This window comes from Podarcis vaucheri (assembly GCF_965113315.1).
Source record: "Podarcis vaucheri genome assembly, chromosome: 2".
Lineage (NCBI taxonomy): Eukaryota > Metazoa > Chordata > Lepidosauria > Squamata > Lacertidae > Podarcis > Podarcis vaucheri.
The window spans coordinates 87,031,341-87,052,986 of NC_138760.1; the positions used below are offsets into that span (position 1 = coordinate 87,031,341).

Below are 21,646 nucleotides of genomic sequence, written 5' to 3' on the forward strand. Positions count from 1 at the left end.
GCCTGGTTCTAGGCCAAAAGGCTGCCCTCTCCTGCTCAGGCTCCTGTTCAGTTACTGCTGCTGCCTATTCAGCTCACCTCCTTAGCTGATCAGAGCACTCCCCAGCCTCCACTGCGGTGTCCCTCTCTGCAGGAAGTTTGGAGGGGAGAGCTGGCATCTCTGCTTCCCCTTCTAAAGCAATTGAAGTTGGGATAGAAACAGAGGGACCCCCCCCCAGGTTCTTCCAGTTCAGCTAAACTCCCCCTCTGTTTCTTTCTGCTTCTCCATCGGGGTCTGCCAACCCAAACTCAATCCCAGCAGTGCTTGTCAGGAATCAAGCCCATATCAGGAGAAACTGGCAACTCTCCCAGGCACCCGGCTTGATCTCCTGTTGGCCTCCCTGTCTGCATTCCCCAGCAAGATCCAGGCTAGGTCGCGATAGGCGATCCTTCTCAGCGTGAGAAGAGCACACCCCTCTTTCCTTGCCCCCCCCCCGGCAGGGGAAAGAGATAAAGAGATAGACAGAAACGTATTTACATGCCTTTATTTCTGTCTTTGCAGCGTTACAGAAAACATGACTGCTCTCTTCAAACTCCAGCAGTCGAGAGGATAACTCCTCCTGTACTTCCTGTACAAGAGCAAAAGGAAGAGCTCATATTACACTCTGAGCTAATTCCGGTGCTTCGCACTGTGAATTGACTGTCCCTCCGTTTCCCACGGACAGTCCCAACATTCCCATTATGTTTTGCTTTCAAGCTACCAGCAGCTCGCGACTGCATTGCTTCAGTATCGTAACAGTGCTGTGGGGCTCATGACATCAGGCCACCTTAGTTCCATGATCGAAAAAAGTCAGATGTAAACGCAAGACAATGAATAGATGAGTCTATTCGAATATTCTGTGTGGATTAGGATGATGCTTCCACACTCAAGCTGGTATACCACAAATGAATTATTTCAACAGCCAACAAAAACAGAAAAGCTAGTAGAACCAAGTAACTCTAGCCAGCTGAACCAAAGGCCAAATGGGGGGTAAGTGTTTTGCACATCCCTGGAAGACCAATAAAGAAGTGAGATTGCAGATCTCAGGAGGGGGTTTATTCCAAAACCTACAACCTCAATACAAGATGTCCCATACAAGATGACATCTTGTATTGAAGTTGTAGGCTGAATAGATCTCTAGAAGCCTGGTACATAATGAAGTAGACAATAATAGCCATTATCTGCATTTGCTTTGCCTTGTTCTTTACGGAAGTGTGGTTAATGTGATCTGAAGTGTGAGCTGGCGAAGGCATTACATCGTCACTCAACAAAACTCTTCAATCCACATTATCTGCATTTAACCTAGACGTGAGTGTTGGGTCTAAATATTTTGCTGCTAGTATCTGTGGCAACCTGAAAGTTCTGATGTGCTGCTTCATTGTATTAATTTCTACAAATAAAATTCCCTCCACTCTTGACATAGCCCATCTCTTCTCATTATGATGACTTTCACCAGGCTCCACCCATGAGTCTTGAACGGGATGCATGATACAGAACAGTAATATAGATATTATTGCTTCCTGCTGTGGCTTTTATGTTTTTTCTCGGCTCAGAATTCTCCCTAGACTTAGTAAACTTTTCCTTTGGCTTGCATATCTATTAGATGACAAATTGTTTTTATAGCCATTGTCTTGAAGACGAGTCTTCCAAGCCAGGTGTTTTTCCCAAGATCCTGCAGCTCTCTGTGCTACAGAATGGACGCTTTAAAGAATGCCTCTCAACTGCCTCTCTTAGTTTGGGTAATCCTTTGCAACTACAATTGTGTTATTTTTAGCACTAACAAATTGAAAAGATGTTCACAGAGCAGGGTCAGTGAAAAGTTACAGCACTGTGTGAGGTTCTTTTCCAACAATAATACAGGCCTTGTTTGATGCACTCTTGAGTTGTGGTAGAAGAAATTATTACCCTTTGGTTGTTGTTGTTGTTTTTTCCTTTTTAGTCAAACCTTCCTACTTGGTCCATCTTCTGGCAACATATGATTAGAGCTGTCAAGTTACCTTTTATTCCTATGTGGCTATTTCTGTCTTCCTGTTGAGGGTATTGGCAATAAAAATGGGTACACAGATGTTCCTGTGCTCTTTAATTTTCTTTTTTTTCCCTCCCTCCCCCACCCTACCTATCCTTTGTGATAAAACTCTAATGTAAACTTGTGAGCACAAAAAATAATAATCTTGAAAACAACTCTTAAAACTGGTCACTTAAAAAATAGCAAGCTTCCTTTTGGCATTCTAATGTAGTCTGGCAACTGTTATTTCACTGCTTAAACTAGGGATGTACAGAATAGTCCCTTATATGTTGTTGAGAGTTTCTGTTGGTCCAACCTTGGGTGTCAGATATCCAGAGGAGCTCTGTCTCTGATATCTTCAACATTTCCAAACAAATTCAGTGCAGGTGTGAACCCCCCCCCAACCAGCTGCCAGTTCCGGAAAGTTAGGAGTTAATGCCATATTAAGTAGTCCCAATTCAAGGGCCACAAAGAGCAGCAGTGGAACTGAGCAGTTCCTTAATAGTAGAAAAGTAATTGACAATATATATGAAACCCCTTGCCAGTTTTACGTCTATGGGGAATTATTCTGAATTGAGCCTGTCAGTTTCAGTGTCATTCTTTGCAGCCTTTGTGGGCTGGATAAGGCACCCCTGCCCGTATGGTCCAGTCGTGTCCGACTCTAGGGTTGCACGCTCATCTCGCTCAAGAGGCCGGGAGCCAGCGCTGTCTGGAGACACTTCCGGGTCACGTGGCCAGCGTGACTAAGCGGCATCTGGCGAGCCAGCACCAGCGCAGCACACGGAAACGCCGTTTACCTTCCCGCTATAAAGCGGTACCTATTTATCTACTTGCACTTAGGGGTGCTTTCGAACTGCTAGGTGGGCAGGAGCTGGATAGAATGTCATAAATTCAGAGACGTTGTGTGGACAGGCTGCAGATAGCAGAAGTGAAACTGACAAGTACTAGCCTTGTATCTGCAGCAAGTAGGGAGAAGCCACTTCACAGTGCAGGTAAAATTGGCAATAGGCTTAAAACTCTGTTTCAGTTTTACCTCTCTATTGAAGGCACCCCATTGATTTGCTACAGAGATGGGGCAAATCATATCTGTGGCTGCTCTTTGCAACCTTTTACATGAATTTTGATGTTTGTACAAGTGTTTGAAAATCCAGTCACCAGTAAAACATTTCACGACAATAATACTTAAAATAGGATCAGATAGGCAGTCAGCACAATGCTTTAAACAAAGGTATCATATGTTATTGATAAGTTGCTCCAGAGAGCAACTAAGAAGCAGCATTTTGCAATAGCTGCTGCTTCCAGACTAAATTCAAGGGTGACCCCCACAAAAAAGCAAATTACAGTAAGCACAGTGTTTCTTTTCTTTAAAAAAAATGTTTAGGGGTACACTCTTTTTTTAATTTAATTTTGATATTGCATATACATACATCAAATATACAAAAAAAATGGAAAAAAGAAAGAGCATACAAACAAAGAAAAATGAAAAAGAAATGAAAGGGGTACTCTCATTCCGTCTGAGACTCAGAAAACACCGTGACAGGAAATGAGGCATCGGGGGTAGCAACAGAACTGATGATTCACCACGCTAGAGAAGAAACTAAAAAGTTTTTAAAAATTAGTTTCTTCTCCCATTAGATTCACTAAATGTTTAGGGGTCTGCGTCCCCCCAGAAAAAAAAGCACTAAGCAAGCATATCTAGAAGTAACAAGTGCATGGACCGTAATGGTTGTCCCTAGGATGTAGAAAAACCTGGCAGACCTGATCTTAGTACACAGTCAGGCTAGTGTGTTAGAAGATGTTCCTTCCAATATCTAGGTCCTAAGTTGTATAGGACTTTATAAGTGATTACTTATTTGGCTTGGTAGCACCTTGGCAGCCAGTGCGTCCCTTTGAGGACTGTTGTAATATGATCTTCAAGATTCAAACTGGTCAGCAACCACAAGCTGCTGCCTTTGCACTGTTTGATTTATTTGTTTTTAAAAATACTTATATACCACAATTTCATAAATAGTATCAGAACGGTTTGCAACAATTATATATACAATAAAAACCACACACAATTCCCCCCTTAAATCACAACTCACTGACTATTACAGAAATAGATATTTTTTTCCTTAAGCCTAACCGCATAAAAAGGTTTCAGCAAATGTTCAAAAATTAATACGGAAGACAGTATCTGAAGCGTCTGAAGTCAGAAAAAAAGTGCATGCAGGTCCCGCTATCAGAACACTCATCATATGAAATCTCAGCCAAACACAAAGTTATACCCAAATCTCGCTACACCAGTGGTTGAATCACATATCTGAATAGCCAATGTTTGCTCCTTTCCTTACTTGTTTGGTGGGCGGCAAACATTTCAGGCAGAAACCATGGAGGGAGGGAAAGAGATTGGAGAAATCGGGGAACAGGAGAGATCAGACAAATCAGTTTTTGTTTGGCTTTTGCTGATTGGCTGCAGCAGTTTCAGGCAGGAAACATAGAGGGGGAAAGGATGGATTAGAAGTGTTCCTATAGGAAATAGATTCAGGTAGGTAGCCATGTTGGTCTGACGCAGTCGAAATATATATGTTTTTTAAATAAATAAATAAAAAATAGAAATTGTGCTACTGGACATTTTTTTATTATTTTCCTATAGGGAATGATGGAAATCATCAGCTCGTTATGTGAACAGTTGCCTAACAAATGCTTTCCTGGAGATGCATTGTGTTTAGAAAGTAGGAGCTAAGAGTAAACATGTGTAGCCAAACCTTGATAACACCAGATGTTTCTTTTCGCCTACTCCCCCGTGGCTTCCCTGGAGCCATTTTGGTGCAACGTGACAAAGTGGGCCTACCAGAAAGTGGTGTGGCTAGAGCAGCAGACATTTTCCCCTTCTTCCTTTGTTTAGCCAGGCTGCTCTAGCCATGCCACTTTGTGGTAGAGGAGGAATGCTTTGCTCTATCACAACATGCCAGGGTTAGAACAGCCAACGCTTCATTCCCTCCTTTCCTTGCTGCACTGGCTGCTCTAGCCGCACCACTTTGTGGTAAACCCGCTTTGGTGGGTCATGCCAAAATGCCGGGGGGGGGGCAGGAAGCAGTGGTGGAGGAGGAAATAGGCAAAGCGGGGGGGAGGGGTGCGTACTGGCACCTCCTTTTTTCAAATAAAGCACTGGATAACACTGTCCCCACCCACCCTGAAAAAAGCCACTTACTGATAAGATGTTTGGAGTAGGGCTTAATCTTTTCTGCACAATCGTTTCTCCATACTAAACACACCCTTCCAAGCAATTCCCCTTGTCAGTTCCAAAATGCACATTTGAATTGGGGGGGAAAGAAGTTTGGGGGTGATTTGGAGCTATGAAATCAGGCCCCAAATGGGCTAAACACATTCCGAAACTGGTTCTTCAATCCCAACCGACTGCTGCTTAAGTATCTTTTCCGGACATAAAACAAGGACATCAGTAATATATATTGACATGTATTGTGTCATGAAACAAAGATCTCTAAAGCTTCTATTTCTCAGAGCTTTCTAAATGAACTTTGTATTAATGTTCCAAGATCCCTTATTCAAAGAGAATGTTGGACTATATGTCAGAGAGAGTTTAAAATACAGGGTTTCTGCTTCCTCCTTGTTAAGTGGCTTGGTGATTAGTGAGAGACATACCAACTGCTTCCAGTGGGTTAATAGGAGATCATATTATATTACTGCTGGACTCAGTCCAAAACTTTGAATAATTTTAGTCTTTGGGCTTCAATGGACTTGGATCAGGTTTCTTCGACTGCTACCGGTAGGTAAAATAATTTGGTTCTCCCTGCCCCACCCCCAATCCCTTTAAAAGTTAAGCCATTAGATCCTGGGAAGCAAATTGGGGGTTTGATGATGAGATCTTTCCAATATTATGCAAAGAAGTCTCATATATTCTATGCTGGATGCAACAAAGTTTTATCTACTGGCTCTGCTGCTACTTAGCTTGAGGTTATACTTCGAATTCCATTGGGAGAATCAGCTTGAATCCATTCACTTGTTTTTAAAAACCATGACTCATTAAGAGCAACTTGGTATGATAGTCCCAAAATTTGGGTCTCTTTGTGGCGCAAGGAGAGCCATAAACATTTGAAGGTGGGATATAAATACATAGGGCATGCTTTTTGGTGATCTGGCCCAGATACAAGAATCTTTTCCTACACTAGCTAGGCTCCCCTACGCACCAGCATTTTGGTTTGCGGGAAAGGGGGCCTTGTGAGTCTGGTACTACCCCAGGGAAATGAGAGACTGGGTTAGCTTACATTTAATTGCAAGTTAAATAAAGTAGTAGCCAGAGACTTTAAATCAAATTTCGTGTGTCTGCCTATTTAGTGATGGCAGCAAAAACAGGTTTCAATTTTTCAATCAACTCTCCACTTACATACAGAGTTGTGTGTGCTGTGCATCCTTTTGCAGATACAGAGAAAATGTCGGGCAGATAAGCATGATTAAAGTTAATTAGTGACTTCATATTGTTGCAGTAAATAGAAGCAGATGACACTTTACATAAAAGTAATAGAAACAAAAGGGATCAAGAAAAGGGAAGAATTAGAAAAGCATGTCTGAGATTAAGCGCAGGGTTTACATGTTGTTTTATTTAGATATTTTAGATCATTTCTTGTCAAAGGCTATACATTTTACTCAATTTCATTTTCACTTATGATGGATAGCCCACATTATCCATGGCTACATCAAAGAAGATTCCAATGTTGTCTTGGTGCTTTTCTTTTTTTGCAAGTTGGTAGCTATGCGGTTCTTCTAAATTATGGCATTACATTTGTCAATCTCATACAATGATAATGAAATAATGTATACATTCTATCTTAGAGTGACTATGGAGTTTTTTTTTAGAGGGCTGGGTGCCCAATCTTTTTAAAGCAAAGTATCAATATAAAAGAAAAAGAAAAAAGGATGCAAAGCCTTTTTTTTAGCCTGTTTTTTTTTAAAAAAGCTTCAAGTTCAAAATACTGGCTTCTGTGATTTGTTTTATTATTGCATACACAAAAAGAACTTCACATACGTTGATCAGTAGTAGGCCTACATAAAAATATAAACAAGCACATGAGTGGGAAATGGCCATATAGTGAAGAGCATGGAGACATCTTTCCCTAACGATTTCTATTGAATAGACTATTTGAGATCTGCTTAGATGAATGTCGCAGTTACCCCATGAGATGACATTCCTTTGAAATGAGTGCTTGAAAGATGTACCAAAGCCCAAACATTTCAGTGTGTGTGTGTGTGTGCTAACACTGAACTAAATTCTCCAAGTATGGCTTACTTGCATTGCCAAATTGAGACCCTCTACATAGGAGGTAAGTATCAGCAAGCTTGAGGAGACCCCAACATTTGCAGAAGTACAAAAAGGTTGGGTAAGAACCTGAGGGGCAGGGAGAAGCCAAGTAACCCATTGTGGTCTGAGCATTCCCATGGCCGCAGAATGTTGACTGACAGTTGAAGGTGGGTAGGAAGCCAGAGGGAGAGACTCCCATTTGTTCAAGATCACACTCCCTATGCTCTCTATACCCTTTAATGGTGAATGCTACCTAGTGGTCCTCTTTAGTGACCAGTAGCTGTCGTAGCCACGTAATGTATGTGAGTATAATAGCCAGGCAGAAACAGGAATATCCCTGTTACTGCTCTCTATGACATTTCCCAAATGGTGCACAGAGGGGGCAAACACTTTCCATATGATGCTATCAAGCATGAACGACATGGGATACCTCTGCTTGCTGCTGCTGTTCTTCATTTCAATGGCAGGTATGTTTTACAAGGCAATATACAGCAGGCTGCTATTCCTGTGTCTCCATTCCTCTTCCTCCAGCAATTTTTTTTTAACCTTCTGTTTCAACTGATGTAGCAGACAGCGCAGTGAGTTTTATATCTGCCACAACATCCTAGAGAGCTTTTGGCATATTTCTTAACTACAAGCAGATTTTTTTAGCCTGTGCCCACCATGTTTTAAAAATTCTTTTCCACCCACAGAAAACTTATATATATGTATATAAATATGTGAAGGCGGAGAGGAAAGCAAGGTATATGGGTGAACTTCTCATTCTTCACCACATGTACCACAATTGTGCTGTTGTCAGAAATAATAAATCCTTGGAACACTCAATTGAGGATGAATTATACTGATTTCGCTGTCAAACACTTCCAAAGCAGGCCACTATGGGGTTTGTTTTGTAAAGAAAATCTATTGCAAAGCACACGTTTACGAAAGCAGCAAGAATGCTGTGGAATCTGCTTTCGTTTAAGCCCAGGGACGGTGTATAGTGTTTCACCAGTGGAAATGCCTAGATATATTTTAGTAATTTGGCAGGTAAAATCATCAGGCACTCTCAGCCTCTTCTGCTATCAGGGAAGCTCGGTTGAATTCAGTCACATTTGGGAAAAGAATGAATGGGTGCTGCATCAAAAAGTATATTCAAAAGGGAGAGTCAATGGACGTGAACATAAAGGCTACTGTAACATCCCTAATAAGTGCAGCTGTCTGTATTGCACACATGGTAATAGAGAAGTTGAGCAATTCTGGAACATGGTCTTTCTAATAGCTGAACCAAGGGATGCTAAGATGTGAAAAATCTAGATATTTTAGGAAGAATGCTCTCCCTAGGGCAGAGGTTGTCAACCTTTTTGAGTCCACAGCTCCAACTACATTCTTTCCCCTTTGGGGAAACATGCTCCAAGCCTCAGGATCCAGTTATGTCACCCCTTTCCTGCAGAGTTGGCAGCCCCTCACCCCTTTTCAAACACCCTCCCTTGTGATGTGTTCCCTCAGCCTTCTCTTCCCTCTCCTTGGGAGTCCTCCAGGCAGCAGCTGCCACTCCCCTGGTCTCTGAGCCGCCCCAAAGAGAGGTGTCTGCTCACGCCACCCCACTGAATAATTATTTACAGTATTTGCCATATGTTCCAAGTGTCCCGATTTTCCAGGAACAGTGCTGGAACTATGAAAGCCGTCTGATTTGACCCTAGAGTGTCCCTCTTCCCCCTGCCACTACTGCTACCGCTTGTCCTGAGCAGTGGTAGCAGCTGTGAGGAAGCACCCCGTCGCCTCTCCAAGACATCTCTATGGTCTCCGCTGCTGGCCTCCCCCCTTGGGCAGCTTGCAGTGGCTGCTGGTCAGTGGGTGAGGAGGAGGAGACCCGGCCCTGTGTGATGTGCTGACTCTGAGGGGCAGGCAGAAGGCAGGGCCATCCTGGGTGGTAAGAAAGGGGGAGCGGAGCACAAGGAGTCTTGTTTTTTTTTTTAAAAAAATGCTTTGTGTATCTACATCTAATCTTGCCCCTTTCTAAAATTTATTTATTGGTGTGTATTTTTCTCATTGTAACAACTGACGAATAATAAAATGTAATTACTGTATGTCAGTTCCTAAGCTTCTTTCATTCTCTAGCACAGGCATAGGCAAACTCGGCCCTCCAGATGTTTTTGGGACTACAATTCCCATCATCCCTGACCACTGGTCCTGTTAGCTAGGGCTGATGGGAGTTGTAGTCCCAGAACATCTGGAGGGCCGAGTTTGCCTATGCCTGCTCTAGCATCACACCAAAAGGGTATAGGGAAAACATTGCTTCTCCACCATTATGGACTTAAGTTGGTTGTTTGCAATTTTGGCAAGTTACAAAGAGTATTGTGTATTAGTTGTGACCTATTTCAGCCCGGCTAATGTGTTTCATATCCTCACTGCACTTGTGTTGTTATTATTATTACTATTATTGTTGTTGTTATTTATATACTGCCCTATGCCCACAGGTCTCAGGGTGGTTCACAGAATAAAATCAGAATATAAAACCACAGAATACATAATAAAAACAATAACCCCCCAACACATTTTAAAAGGGCATAGGATGTAAATCATGTCGCAGTTTATAGATTTCAGTGGATTAGAGGATCAGTGGATCAGTTCTGAGTATCATGTCTTCTGCTTCCCCATTGTACCATGTACCAATGAAATGATAAATTATTTTAAACCAAGAGGCTATCAGTATGTAGTGTGTGTGTGTGTGTGTGTGTGTGTGTGTAATTTTCATTTATATATATACATTACAATTATTTTGCCAAGTTTTACAATTTTCAGTTTCAACCCCCTTCTCCCTCTTTCTGCGGTTCCTTTCATTTATTTTCATCCTTTCCTGCATACTCCAAATTGTCTTAACTTATTCTTCTATTCGTCTGTTCTGATATATATCTCATATATATTTTTTAAACTGCAGGTTTTTACAATGATCCTGCCAGTATATAGTTATTATAAGTGCACCATTGAAAATTGATTTCAATAGAATCTTACCAGGCACACCTACAATTATCTTTCTGAGAAGCTATATAAACACAACTGCTCTGTCCTTTAAAAAGAAAGATATGCACAACCCTGCCCTGCTTTGAGAGGCTACAGGATGAAGGTAGATTAGAAAAAGGGAAATCTCAGCATTGCAGTTTACATTAAAATCTTGCTGGGATTGAATTAATGACTTCTTGTTTCAACATGGCTTAGAACTAAAGATCAGGGTACTTCAGGATAGATGGCTCTTAGCCAACCCAGTAAGTACCTTATGTTTGTATTGAACATTGAGTATCACTGAACAATTTAGTGTGGTGCTATCTCCTGCACAGATTAGAAACTGCTGCATTTTTAAAAACAAATATTAAATGAATGAATGACTAGCAGTAGAAAATGACAACAAGCGAGTAAGCTGCTTTAAAGGAATTTACTCTTAACAGCTAATCTCTATAAATGCAAGCATCCTTATTATAAAAATACAGGAACATGCATTTTCATACAAAATATGTGGGATCTCTGTACATAATTGCTGGTATATGTGTAATAAGTGCACATTTGTCTCCCCAGTACCTCCAAAATCTGTTCTTTTGTCATGGGACAGCTGGCATTTACCAGCACCGAACTGCCCATATTTTTAAACAGAACATGTAACGTTAGTCCTTGAAGAGATGTTTTATCAACATGTGTTAAGTAGTGCTTTTTATGACGTTGTTGTTGTTGTTGTATGCTGCCCGTACAAATATATCTAGCATTGATTTGTGGCTCTTTTTCAGACAGATCTGCACATTAACTTTTTTCGCTTTAGAGGGTAGTGACTTTCTCAACAACCAAGTTTACTCGGATTATGCTTCTAACATAGTTCAGCTTTTAGAGTGGTAAATGACCTCAATTATTTTGAACTGCATTTCATAGGTACCATTTTTAGGAAGATAAACACATTGTCAATTTTTTTTCTAGGAATCAGGACATACCTAAACTTGCTTTTTATATCATGTTGAAGTAGCTAACCATTTTGGTAGCTCAGCAAATAAATCTCTGAATGAGTGAGTGAGTGAGTGAGTGATTCTAAAGCATCTTTATGCAGATAGGTGATACTTTTAAAAATAAAATACTGATTTAGAACATATTAATATATCTACTGGTATGAATATATACAATACAGTGGTGCCCCGCAAGACGGAAAACTCGCTAGACGAAAGAGTTTTCCGTTTTGGAGGTGCTTCGCAAAACGAATTTCCTATGGGCTTGCTTCGCAAGAGGACAATGTCTTGCGAGTTCCTGCTGGTTTTTTTTCCTCCCCCCCCTTTCCTAAGCCGCTAAGCCGCTTATCAGCTGATCCGATCAGCAGATAAGCCGCTAAAAGCCACTAATAGCGCTAATCCGCTAATACTTCAATGGGCTTGCTTCGCAAGACGAAAAAACCACTAGACAAAGAGAATCACAGAACGGATTCTTTTCGTCTTGCGAGGCACCACTGTATATCTTTTAGGGATATAGATGCATGAAAGGTTGTAGGTCCTGCTTTCCATCTTTCCTGTGTTCATGTAATGCAACTTTCTCCATACTTGGGTGCCCAAAAGGTAATGAACTCCGATCATTCCCAGGTCACTGTTATTCATCATTTATTAGACCATTTTATTCCAGCAGGCTTTTGTAGTATATGGCAAATGCTGCATCTATGCTTGGTCTTGACAGCTAGTTTCACCTCCTTGGCTGATGGTTTTATTATATTATCATGTTCCATGAAATGGCCGCTTTGAATGTTGTAAGACACCCTGGGTGATGCTTTTGCACCAGGAGGGCAAGATATAGAGGCTTTAATGAATAAGTTTCCAGCTCATGTCTCCTCTTCCTTTGCGAAAGGACAGGCATGCTGGCAAAACCCAAGACAAACCTCGTTGTGAACTCCGCTGTACATATCGCCAAAATGAAATAAGAGGTGGGGGAGGTTTTCCCTCTGCTTCAGAGTGGGTTGGATGGTTTGGAAAGGATTGGAAAGGAAATGAGCCAAACTGTGACAATTTCCTCTCTCCACCCCCACTTTATATTAAGTCTAAACTGTTAAAATGTACTTAGAACTCTTCAGTTAATTCCCTGCAGTAATCCATTTAGCTTCCCTCAAAATGCCACATCATTCTAGGGGTATCCTAGCTGTGGTGGGGAGAATGGCAGGTTGTAGCCACTGTGGGGAGATTGCTGCTGACAAGCTACTTCTCACCACTATGGCAAGTGCCCCCACCCTACCAAGAATGGGGTGGCAGATTTCATTGGAGCCCTAGTATTTGTATTATTGATGTACTATTAATTCTAGACATTGAAATCCAATCCAATTTGGGTGGAAGAGGGAGAGGAAGGGAGAGATTGGCCAAAAATTGCCTCTCCCATCCGCTAGCCATTCTCCAACAGTAGCTTCTGCTGGATCAGAGCCTGTTCTGCAAATGGAAAGAGGACTCCTGGATTCAACCCTTTCTTATAGTTATTGTTGTATTTATTTAATATGTTTGCGTCCCACCTCGAGGCATTGTCAATGAGAGCTCTTAGGTGGCCTCCCATCCAAGCACTGATGAGAGCTGGACGTGTTTGGATTGCATCCTGTGCTCCGAGAAACTAACAACAGAGCATCCTTTAGTGCAGTAATAAATGGTCCAAACAGGTAGTTAGGTGTCAAAGGTGTAAAAAGAAGAAGAAAAGAAATAAATTGAGGGAAGAGCCAGGAAGAGCCATAGCTCAGTGGTAGAGAACATGCTTTAAATGCAAAAGGTCCCAAGGTTCAGGCCATGATGGCTTCAGATCAGACTGGGAAAGAAGCCCTGCAGGGCTGCTGCCAGTGAATGTCGATGAGCTAGACAGATCAATGGTCTGACTCAGAATAAGGCAGCTTCCTAGGTTCCCAAGCATCTGCATTTAGTCTGTAAGTTATTTCCAGATAGTCTGTGATGAACCCTAGGCCAGCAGAGCTCTAGCAGAAAGGGGATGTTTGCCTAGGATGCCAGCTCTGCATGAGGTTGCTAGCTGCTGGGCACACCCGCTGGCACTGCCCTAAGCTCCTTCCTTTTGCGTTCTGCCAATGTGGCCAATGACTCGGCTACTAGTTGCTAGGAAATGACAACACATATGTCCCAAAACACAGTGGTAGGAAACAACACAGTCCCACCCCACACTTATTATCGGTCAATAGAGAAGGCTCAGCACAGTGCCATTTAATGCCCCTACCATGTTGTCAGCATCAATGAAATGTTTCCTGACTCATCCATTAAAAGGAACAACTATATTCATGAACCTGGCTGTACAGGAAATTAACGGCTTGGGAGCTGTAAGTTTGAGTCATTGCCTTTTAAAAGTGCAACTGATTTGTAGGACGCTGACAAATATTAACTAGCTTGGGGTTTAGCTATTGAACTCTGAAGCTCTGGTATATTGGCGGATTGTAGAATGTGCAGAAGAAGAATGTGCTGCTGGCTCCAGAAGGGCTGTGTGTGTCTGTGTGTGTGTGTGTGTGTGTGTGTGAACATTTAAAAAACAAACAAACCTATGTTTGTTTTATTGCTCTTGAGAAGCACAAGAAATATACATATATTTTCTCACACTAAATCCTGCAGCATTGCTTTGTTTTTGCCACTGAGGTTCAAAAGAAAATTAGTATTCCATTCACTAGTGCTGCTAATTCTTCTGAAAATCAGTTCAATTAAATTACTATGACCTGAAAAGCAGGAAACATTCATAATTGCCGTTTATTATGCTTCATATGGCAATGACTTTTCAAAGCGTGGTGTGTTGGGGGAAATGAATTCTGGGGAGACATTCCAAAGGCACATAAAACCCTATGCAGTCTTCCTAAAAAGGTTGTAAAATACAACATATAAACAATAAAAGAGGCTTGAGTAAGAGGACAGGCTATGTTCTGTTTCTTCAAAGCAAACTCTTGGTCCAGCCACTATTCCCATGAAGTGTGTGTGGGAGCATTTTCTTCTGTTCTCTCCCATCAAAGAATCACATGGGACATTTGTTGATTTTATCATGATGCAGTTTGAGTCTATGGCCTCAGCTACACATCTGAAATATTATAGCTAAGCTGTACCTTGCAAGTTAATGCTGCAGCTGTATTATGAGCCAAAAGCTTAAGATATCAAAAAGAATGGAACACCTGGGAAAATAGTAATAAATCCAGTCCTGCCATTTTTAAACAAGAAAAAATTCCATTAAAATGGTAGGTGTTCTACCTGAATGCAGACAAGCAGGAGCAGGTCCACTGATTCTGCCTGATCTTCTATTTCCTATTTAATCCAGTTGTTTTTTTTTAAAAAATCATTAAAATACTTAAGAGTGACACCACACAAAACAGCAATTTCTTGCTTTTCCTCATTACTTTGAAATGAGAATAATTTAAGCTTTGCAGAAATCAGTCCCAGGATTTGAATTGTCCTTTGGAGTCAAACATTGCACAGTACCATTCAGTAGAAAAATAATCTGCACATGGAATGTTTTCTAGATAATCCATTGTATAATTGTTTCATCACAGATTTTAATTTCTTCCCATGCAGTGTGGATGTTATAAGAAACATAAAGTCTCTTTGATTTATCCACTATAAACTTACCACTCTTCTGCATATTTAATGTGAAGCCTGTCATCAAAATGAGATCTCAAAAGTATTACATTGCTGTGCATTAGTAAGGGAAGTTTTCCCCATCTTATTCCAAGGCCAGTAATTCCAGTGCTATTTTTCTAGGGAAAAAAGGTGCCGGAACTCACCATGAACAGCTGCCTTGTTCTCTTACAATGGCAATGGCATCCACCTGAGAGGGGCCAGAACTGAGTTCCTGTGAGTTCCAGCTGAAAAAAGCCCTGAGTAATTCTAAGATAGTTGTTGTTGTTGTTGTTTAGTCGTTTAGTCATGTCCGGCTCTTTGGGTCCCCATGGACCAGAGCACGCCAGGCACTCCTGTCTTCCACTGCCTCCCGCAGTTTGGTCAATCTCATGTTTGTAGCTTCAAGAACACTGTCCAACCATCTTGTCCTCTGTTGTCCCCTTCTCCTTGTGCCTTCAATCTTTCCCAACATCCAGGTCTTTTCCAGGGATTCTTCTCATAAGGTGGCCAAAGTATTGGAGCCTCAGCTTCAGGATCTGTCCTTCCAGTGAGCACTCAGGGCTGATTTCCTTCAGAATGGATACGTTTGATCTTCTTGCAGTCCATGGGACTCTCAAGAGTCTCCTCCAGCACCACAATTCAAAAGCATCAATTCTTCTGCGATCAGCCTTCTTTATGGTCCAGCTCTCACTTCCATACATCACTACTGGGAAAAGATTGTTACCTGCTCACAATGATGATTTCTGTAACCTTGTTAAGAAAAGCTGAGCACTGCCCCATGTAGCATCACTAAATCACCCCATGTACAGTAGCATCACTAAAGCTTCTCAGGGAATAACCTTCTGAACTGACTCCACCCAGGCTGACCATTAACTCTGCCTGAGCAGGAAATGGAGCAAGAGCACTTCCTGACTCAGTGGTCTTTTTCGTGGTATTTTCTCTCTTGGTATTCTCTCTCCAGTGCATTTTGACTTGTTCTTTGGGCCTGACTCTTAGCTTGTGATCTGGTATGGCTTTCTCATTTCCCCTTTGATCTTGTTCTTTTGGTAGGGCGTGGGAGGGGCTGCATGAGGAAGGAGAATATTCACCTTCCCCTCCCCTCTCTATGCATGGAAGGCTTTGCTGGATCAAAGAGCTTTCTGTTAGCAGAACAGACACCATTAAATAGTGTCTGTCCTTACATTGGGAAGGCCTGTGAATGTTACCATTATAAGCTGGGTGTAGGCTGGTTGTTAAAAGATGTTTGTTTGTTTTTTGTGCCTTGATGTGGATACTACACTACCCTCCAACACATGCTTACATTCGAGATTTAGACCCAGTTCAGACATCACATTATCAGTCCTTGAAGCTGAAGTCTGGAGGACCAGAAACCCGCCTCCCTCTTCCTTAGCATGCAGATATCACCCGGTGTTGGGATTTCATCCACAAGGAGAGCCATTCAACGAGAGGTTCCAGCTACGTGTGGAATCCAACATCGTCATGCTTTTTCATCTCTGCATTTCCAAGTGGCTGAAGGAGCATGATAACAGTTCCCCACATGGATGAAGCCAACAGATTACTGGCTCTTCACACTTTCCAGCCACCACAAGAGACATTTTCAAGCCAATTGGAAAGTAGCCGTCTCTATCTAGTTCCCATATGTTGGCACAGTATTACTCAGAAACTATTCCTGGACCCTGCCTTTAAACCTCTTGTTCCGGAAAATGAATGGTTGCAGTATTTTTGTTTTCCCTGGCCAGTTTGCGGAAGGCAAGTTGCACTGAGGGCAATTGGCTTCTGCTGTGTCGCGTAAGGCTAGCTTTATCTTGCCCTGTTAAAGCAAATTTCTTACGTGAGGGGGAGAGATAAATTAAATAAAAATGAGGAAGACATGGAATCAAACTTGTGCAGAACCAATGTAATAAAACAATTTAGAATTTGATATCAGTATTCTATCCCCAAACTACATGCATTCTCGTGGTTGCTGTTTTTTATCATCTGTTAAAATGAATTATTCAGACTGGAAAAACAAGGGTCAACAGCATAAGGCCAGCAGGCTCAGAAAAGGGCCCTGAATAAATAGCCTGCTGTGGAGAGGACCTCGCCAAACTGGGAAAGACTAGTGTAGGAATTTAGCTTGGAAAGGAAGCAGGTCATGCAAGATGCACTAGTAGCTCTTTCAATGCTTTATGGTCCCTTTAGCCTTAACTATGGCACCAATAACAGCCCTTTACTTGAGAGTAAGCCCACAGTGGAGACAGCCACAAGAAGTGGCTGCAAAAACTAAGTAAATCTGCATAGAAGTCAGTTCCACTGAAAAAAATGTTAATTCTACATAAAGGCATTTAGAATTGAAAGCAGAAGTCAGTTTGTAGCCTCATGTTGGGCTTACCTTATTTGTAGAGTGGCATGTTGATTTCTATTTGTTGTCCACGTTCCTTCTGAGGTGCTAACCCTGAGAGATTTTCTTTCTTTCTTTTTACAATTGTTTCCCGTTTTAAAAAGCATTGAATTGTAAATTATTAAATGAAAGCATAAAAAGCCTACAAAACAAACCCCTGTTCTTTATTATTTCACCAGCTGTTGGTATCCAGATGAAACTTGAGTTTTTCCAGAGGAAATTTTGGACTGCTAGCAGACAGGTATGTTACAGTTGAGTATTGGATAGCTTTATCCCACGAAGAGAAGAAGAGGTAAAGATCTTGGCAGAACCTGTGCTGCATTTTTCCCCCAATGAAACAATGGTTTCCAATGAATTATGGTTAAATAGAAAATCTAAAGACTCCCTGCTAGATAAAGCCCATCAGTTTAGTCACCCCAGTCACCTCATCCAATAAAGTCCAAAGTGGTACTCCAAACCAGGACTGCATGCAAAACAGAGCCTGTCTATAGGCACTTTTAAGAAGGCGATTTAACAAAATGCAAGGTATATCTTCCACATCAATATTTCTGACCAACTGAAAGCCCAGAGGGAGGGGAAGGCACAGCTACTGCTACTGCCCACCAAGGAGGGAGGAAGAGGGGTGGAAGTGGTGGAGACTCTGTGGTAGCATCACTGCCTCTCTCCTCCACTGTGCTCTGTGCTCTGGCACGCGAGGAACTGTGGGGAGGCTGTTTCCTTGTGCAATGGCCCAGTGCTACCAGCCAGCCGCAGCACCACTCCTGGGTCAAGTGGAAGCAGCAGAGGAGGGGCATTAACAGCCTCACCACCTCTCTTCTCCCCTGGGCTCCGGCGTGTGAGTGCATCCCCCGTGCCACTTTGTGAGGCTGGGTCAGACAGTCTGATCGCAGCCTCGCAAAGCCACGCAAGATAATTATTTTAATTATCCCTTGTAGTCCAAACCTGATTGCCTTATGCTTTCATCATACAGTGGTGCCCTGCAAGACGAATGCCTCGCAAGACGGAAAACTCGCTAGACGAAAGAGTTTTCCGTTTTGGAGGTGCTTCGCAAAACGAATTTCCTATGGGCTTGCTTCACAAGACAACAATGTCTTGCGAGTTCCTGCTGGTTTTTTTCCTCCCCCCTTTTTCTTAGCCGCTAAGCCGCTTATCAGCTGATCCGATCAGCAGATAAGCCGCTAAAAGCCGCTAATAGCGCTAATCCGCTAATCCGTCAATGGGCTTGCTTCGCAAGACGAAAAAACCGCTGGACAAAGAGAATCACAGAACGGATTCTTTTCGTCTTGCAAGGCACCACTGTACTTGGACAGACATTTCTCCTTGCAGACACAATCTTTTTTTATTGGCTCACTCTCTTCCTCTTTGCCCACCTCTAGCCTGCCTCTCAACCCACCACCAGTCCTTTCCTGACCAAGTGAACTTGTGTGAGTGAGTCTGAGTGTGTTTGGTTTCTTTACAAACAATCCTCCCTCCCTAATACATGTGGGAGATGTGAGTTGAATCACATCTATGGTAAAAGTGTATGTTTAATAGGTTTTAATGATGTGGTTTTTTGCTGCTTGGGTCTGATGTAATTGAATTTGTTGAATATTATGACTTTGTGTCGTGATTGTGTCTCACTGTAACCTGCTCTGGGACTGGCAATGAAGAGTAGATTAGAAATCTATTAAAGTAAAATAAGTACTTGGTACAGCTCTTAGTCTGTTGTAGAACTAGATCCCAGTATCAAGTAGGAATCACATAGGTTTCATTTTACTCTCTTAATATTATTTATAAATCAAGCATCTTTGTTAAGCTCAATAGCAGAAAAAATAAAACAGTATTCTCATGGGATAAATATATTCTCCTACAGTGTACATCTCTGGATGGGAGATGCTCTATCAGCTGTGATGATGAGGTAAGAAGGAGATATTTTCTTAACATTTAATACCTGCAGGGTTGCAAAGTGAACACAAGTAAAAATTGGAGACATTTTTATTTTCTTAAAGCATGTATTTACAAATGAATACGCAACACAACCTTCAACCAACCCCACCAAAGGACTAAGAGTCCATTTATCTACCGGTAATTTACAAGATCCAGTGATAAAGCTTTTCCTGGACATATGAACATACCAGTGGTGGTTGTATGCTTGAATGCTGGGGGAATGATTATGTAAAAAGTAAACATATTACTAAGAAGTATGTGGGCTTTTCTTCTCTTTGCCATTATTTTAAATGTACAGAAAGGTGGAGTTTTCCATTGTTTTGGCCTGGTATTACTTATATAAAGCAACATTTTCTTGAAACTTTTTTTCCTCCCCAAAGCTGCCCAGCAATGGGTTATACCTTTTATATTGTGCTAAGGCTCTTGACCAGAGATAGGGATAGAAAACCTGCAGGTGTTGCTGGACTCCAGCTCCCATCAGCCCCAACCAAAATGGCCAGATTATAGGATTCGGAGTCAAACAACATATTGAGGGCTACAGATTCCCCTTCCGTGCTGTTGACTAAAAGAAGAATGAGTTCATTTCAAGATATGTGCTTAACCTGAGATTGTGCAGTTTGGATGTTTGTGCATTTCAAGATATGTGCTTAACCTGAGATTGTGCAGTTTGGATGCCATCCAAACTTCCACCTTCCGCTGGCCGGGCTTTGTGGAGTGGTGAGGCCTACTGCTCACAGCATCTGCAGGGCGGGGGACTTTGCACCCCTAACAAATTGCCACAAATACATGCACACACCTTCTGTCATCTGCAAACACTGTGGCAAAATAGATATGTTCCAACATCTAGAGCTCCACAACCTGAATTGGACCCAAACTTTTTGAATCCTTCCATGAGTGCACATCTCCTTCCCTGAATGGAAACTCTTACAAACCATGGAACAAAATCCTCAAGCCCATGTCACCCATCCACGTTATTCTGTTGGATATTGCAATGCATTTATCCTCTCTCACTGTCCATGATGTCATCAAAACAGGACTTTGGGACAAAGGTCTCAGGCCCCATTTAGCAGATGGTCAGGGCTGGCTTACTACATTTTGAAGGAAGTGAAGTAATGCACAAAGCCCTCCAGAGTGGCTTGTAGGTCGCTCCAAATCTTCTCTTCCATCAACTGAGGAGGTCACAAGTGTGGGAATGTTCAGGGAGGCAGGAGAGGATATATTGTTTATTAATATCCTTCCTAAGTTGTGCTAGCAAGTTCCATTACTTAGCAGAGTTTTACATTCCCCTGTTAAACGCACAGCAGATAGCTGGTTGCAGGCTTGTGTAAGCCTTTCACTATTACATTCCTGGTAAGTCCCCTTATATCCCACTTGAAAGAATGAACACGCCACAATCTTGTGTGAAGTATATATTAGAGATTAATATTAACTAACTGCACCACTGTGCAGTCTCAGAGAAGTGCTGTTTGGCCTCCAGGCCTGCGCAGAGTGTGCCTTTTGTGAGAGATGGAAAACATCACTATTATGTGCTTGGATGAGAAACATAAAGACAGAATCTCCACAGTGAACATTTACCAATGCATATGAATAAAGCATTTCCCCTTTGTATAGCTCATCAGTGAACTTCTTTAATTCTTGAAATCAAGCATTTGATCATAACTTGTGTTATGTTACAGAATATTAACTGTTACCTCATTGATAATAATGGATTTATACTAGTTTCAGAAGATTACACACAGGTAAGTGTAAAACTCTTTTTAAAATCAGTTTCATACAAATTAGGTTTTCTGTCTGATCTGTGTTGAGGAAATAAGTAGCATAAGATTAAAAAATAAATGCAACCTCCCTGCCCAAAAGCATGTAGTCTATCTTTATGGGGGTCTGAAATAATTTCTGCCTCACAGCAGGGTGGGTCTGCTCTAAAGCTCATAAAATTTTAAATTTATAGAACCCCTTTCTGCAGACATGTCTGTCACTCTTGAGGAATTTTTACCTTGAGAGTCTCCCCCCCAAAAAAATAATAATTAGAAAGGTTTGTTCTAACATTTTGAAGATAAAGCAATTCTGTATGAGCGATACAATTATGGCTGTTAATATAGAGTGTTAAAGTTTGCCCATGGCTTTGGATAGAAAATCAAGTTATTTAATGAATATACCGGAAGAATTAGGAACAAGTAGAATGTGGTTTGTTATGCATGACTTCAGAAAATACGGATTAGCAGTAGCCCAATATAGCAGCCTCTGGCAATACATATCTATGCTGAAGTAACTTCATAGACCTAAATTAATTTGGATCAAACAGTGTATGAAAACAATGACCACAAGTCTGCAGAACATATCAAATTTTAATATTTAAATTGAAAAGCATCCACTGATAACAACTCTATGACTGCATGGTTGAATATTTTTGGAATACTTTTGAGATATTTGGGAGACATTTATTTTTC

The 21,646-nt window shown here is 41.6% G+C and overlaps 1 protein-coding gene across 4 annotated transcripts in view; it reads left to right on the forward strand.

The window, feature by feature from the left end:
• Window positions 1–21,646, forward strand: part of CACNA2D3 (calcium voltage-gated channel auxiliary subunit alpha2delta 3) — a 498,960-nt gene that overhangs the window by 428,548 nt on the left and 48,766 nt on the right. For all 4 annotated transcript variants that reach the window (XM_082209336.1, XM_082209333.1, XM_082209334.1 and 1 more), the window contains 3 exons: window positions 17,453–17,514; window positions 19,126–19,170; window positions 20,876–20,938. In XM_082209336.1, coding sequence (XP_082065462.1) covers window positions 17,453–17,514; window positions 19,126–19,170; window positions 20,876–20,938 — 170 coding nt within the window. The remainder of the gene's footprint in view (window positions 1–17,452; window positions 17,515–19,125; window positions 19,171–20,875; window positions 20,939–21,646) is intronic.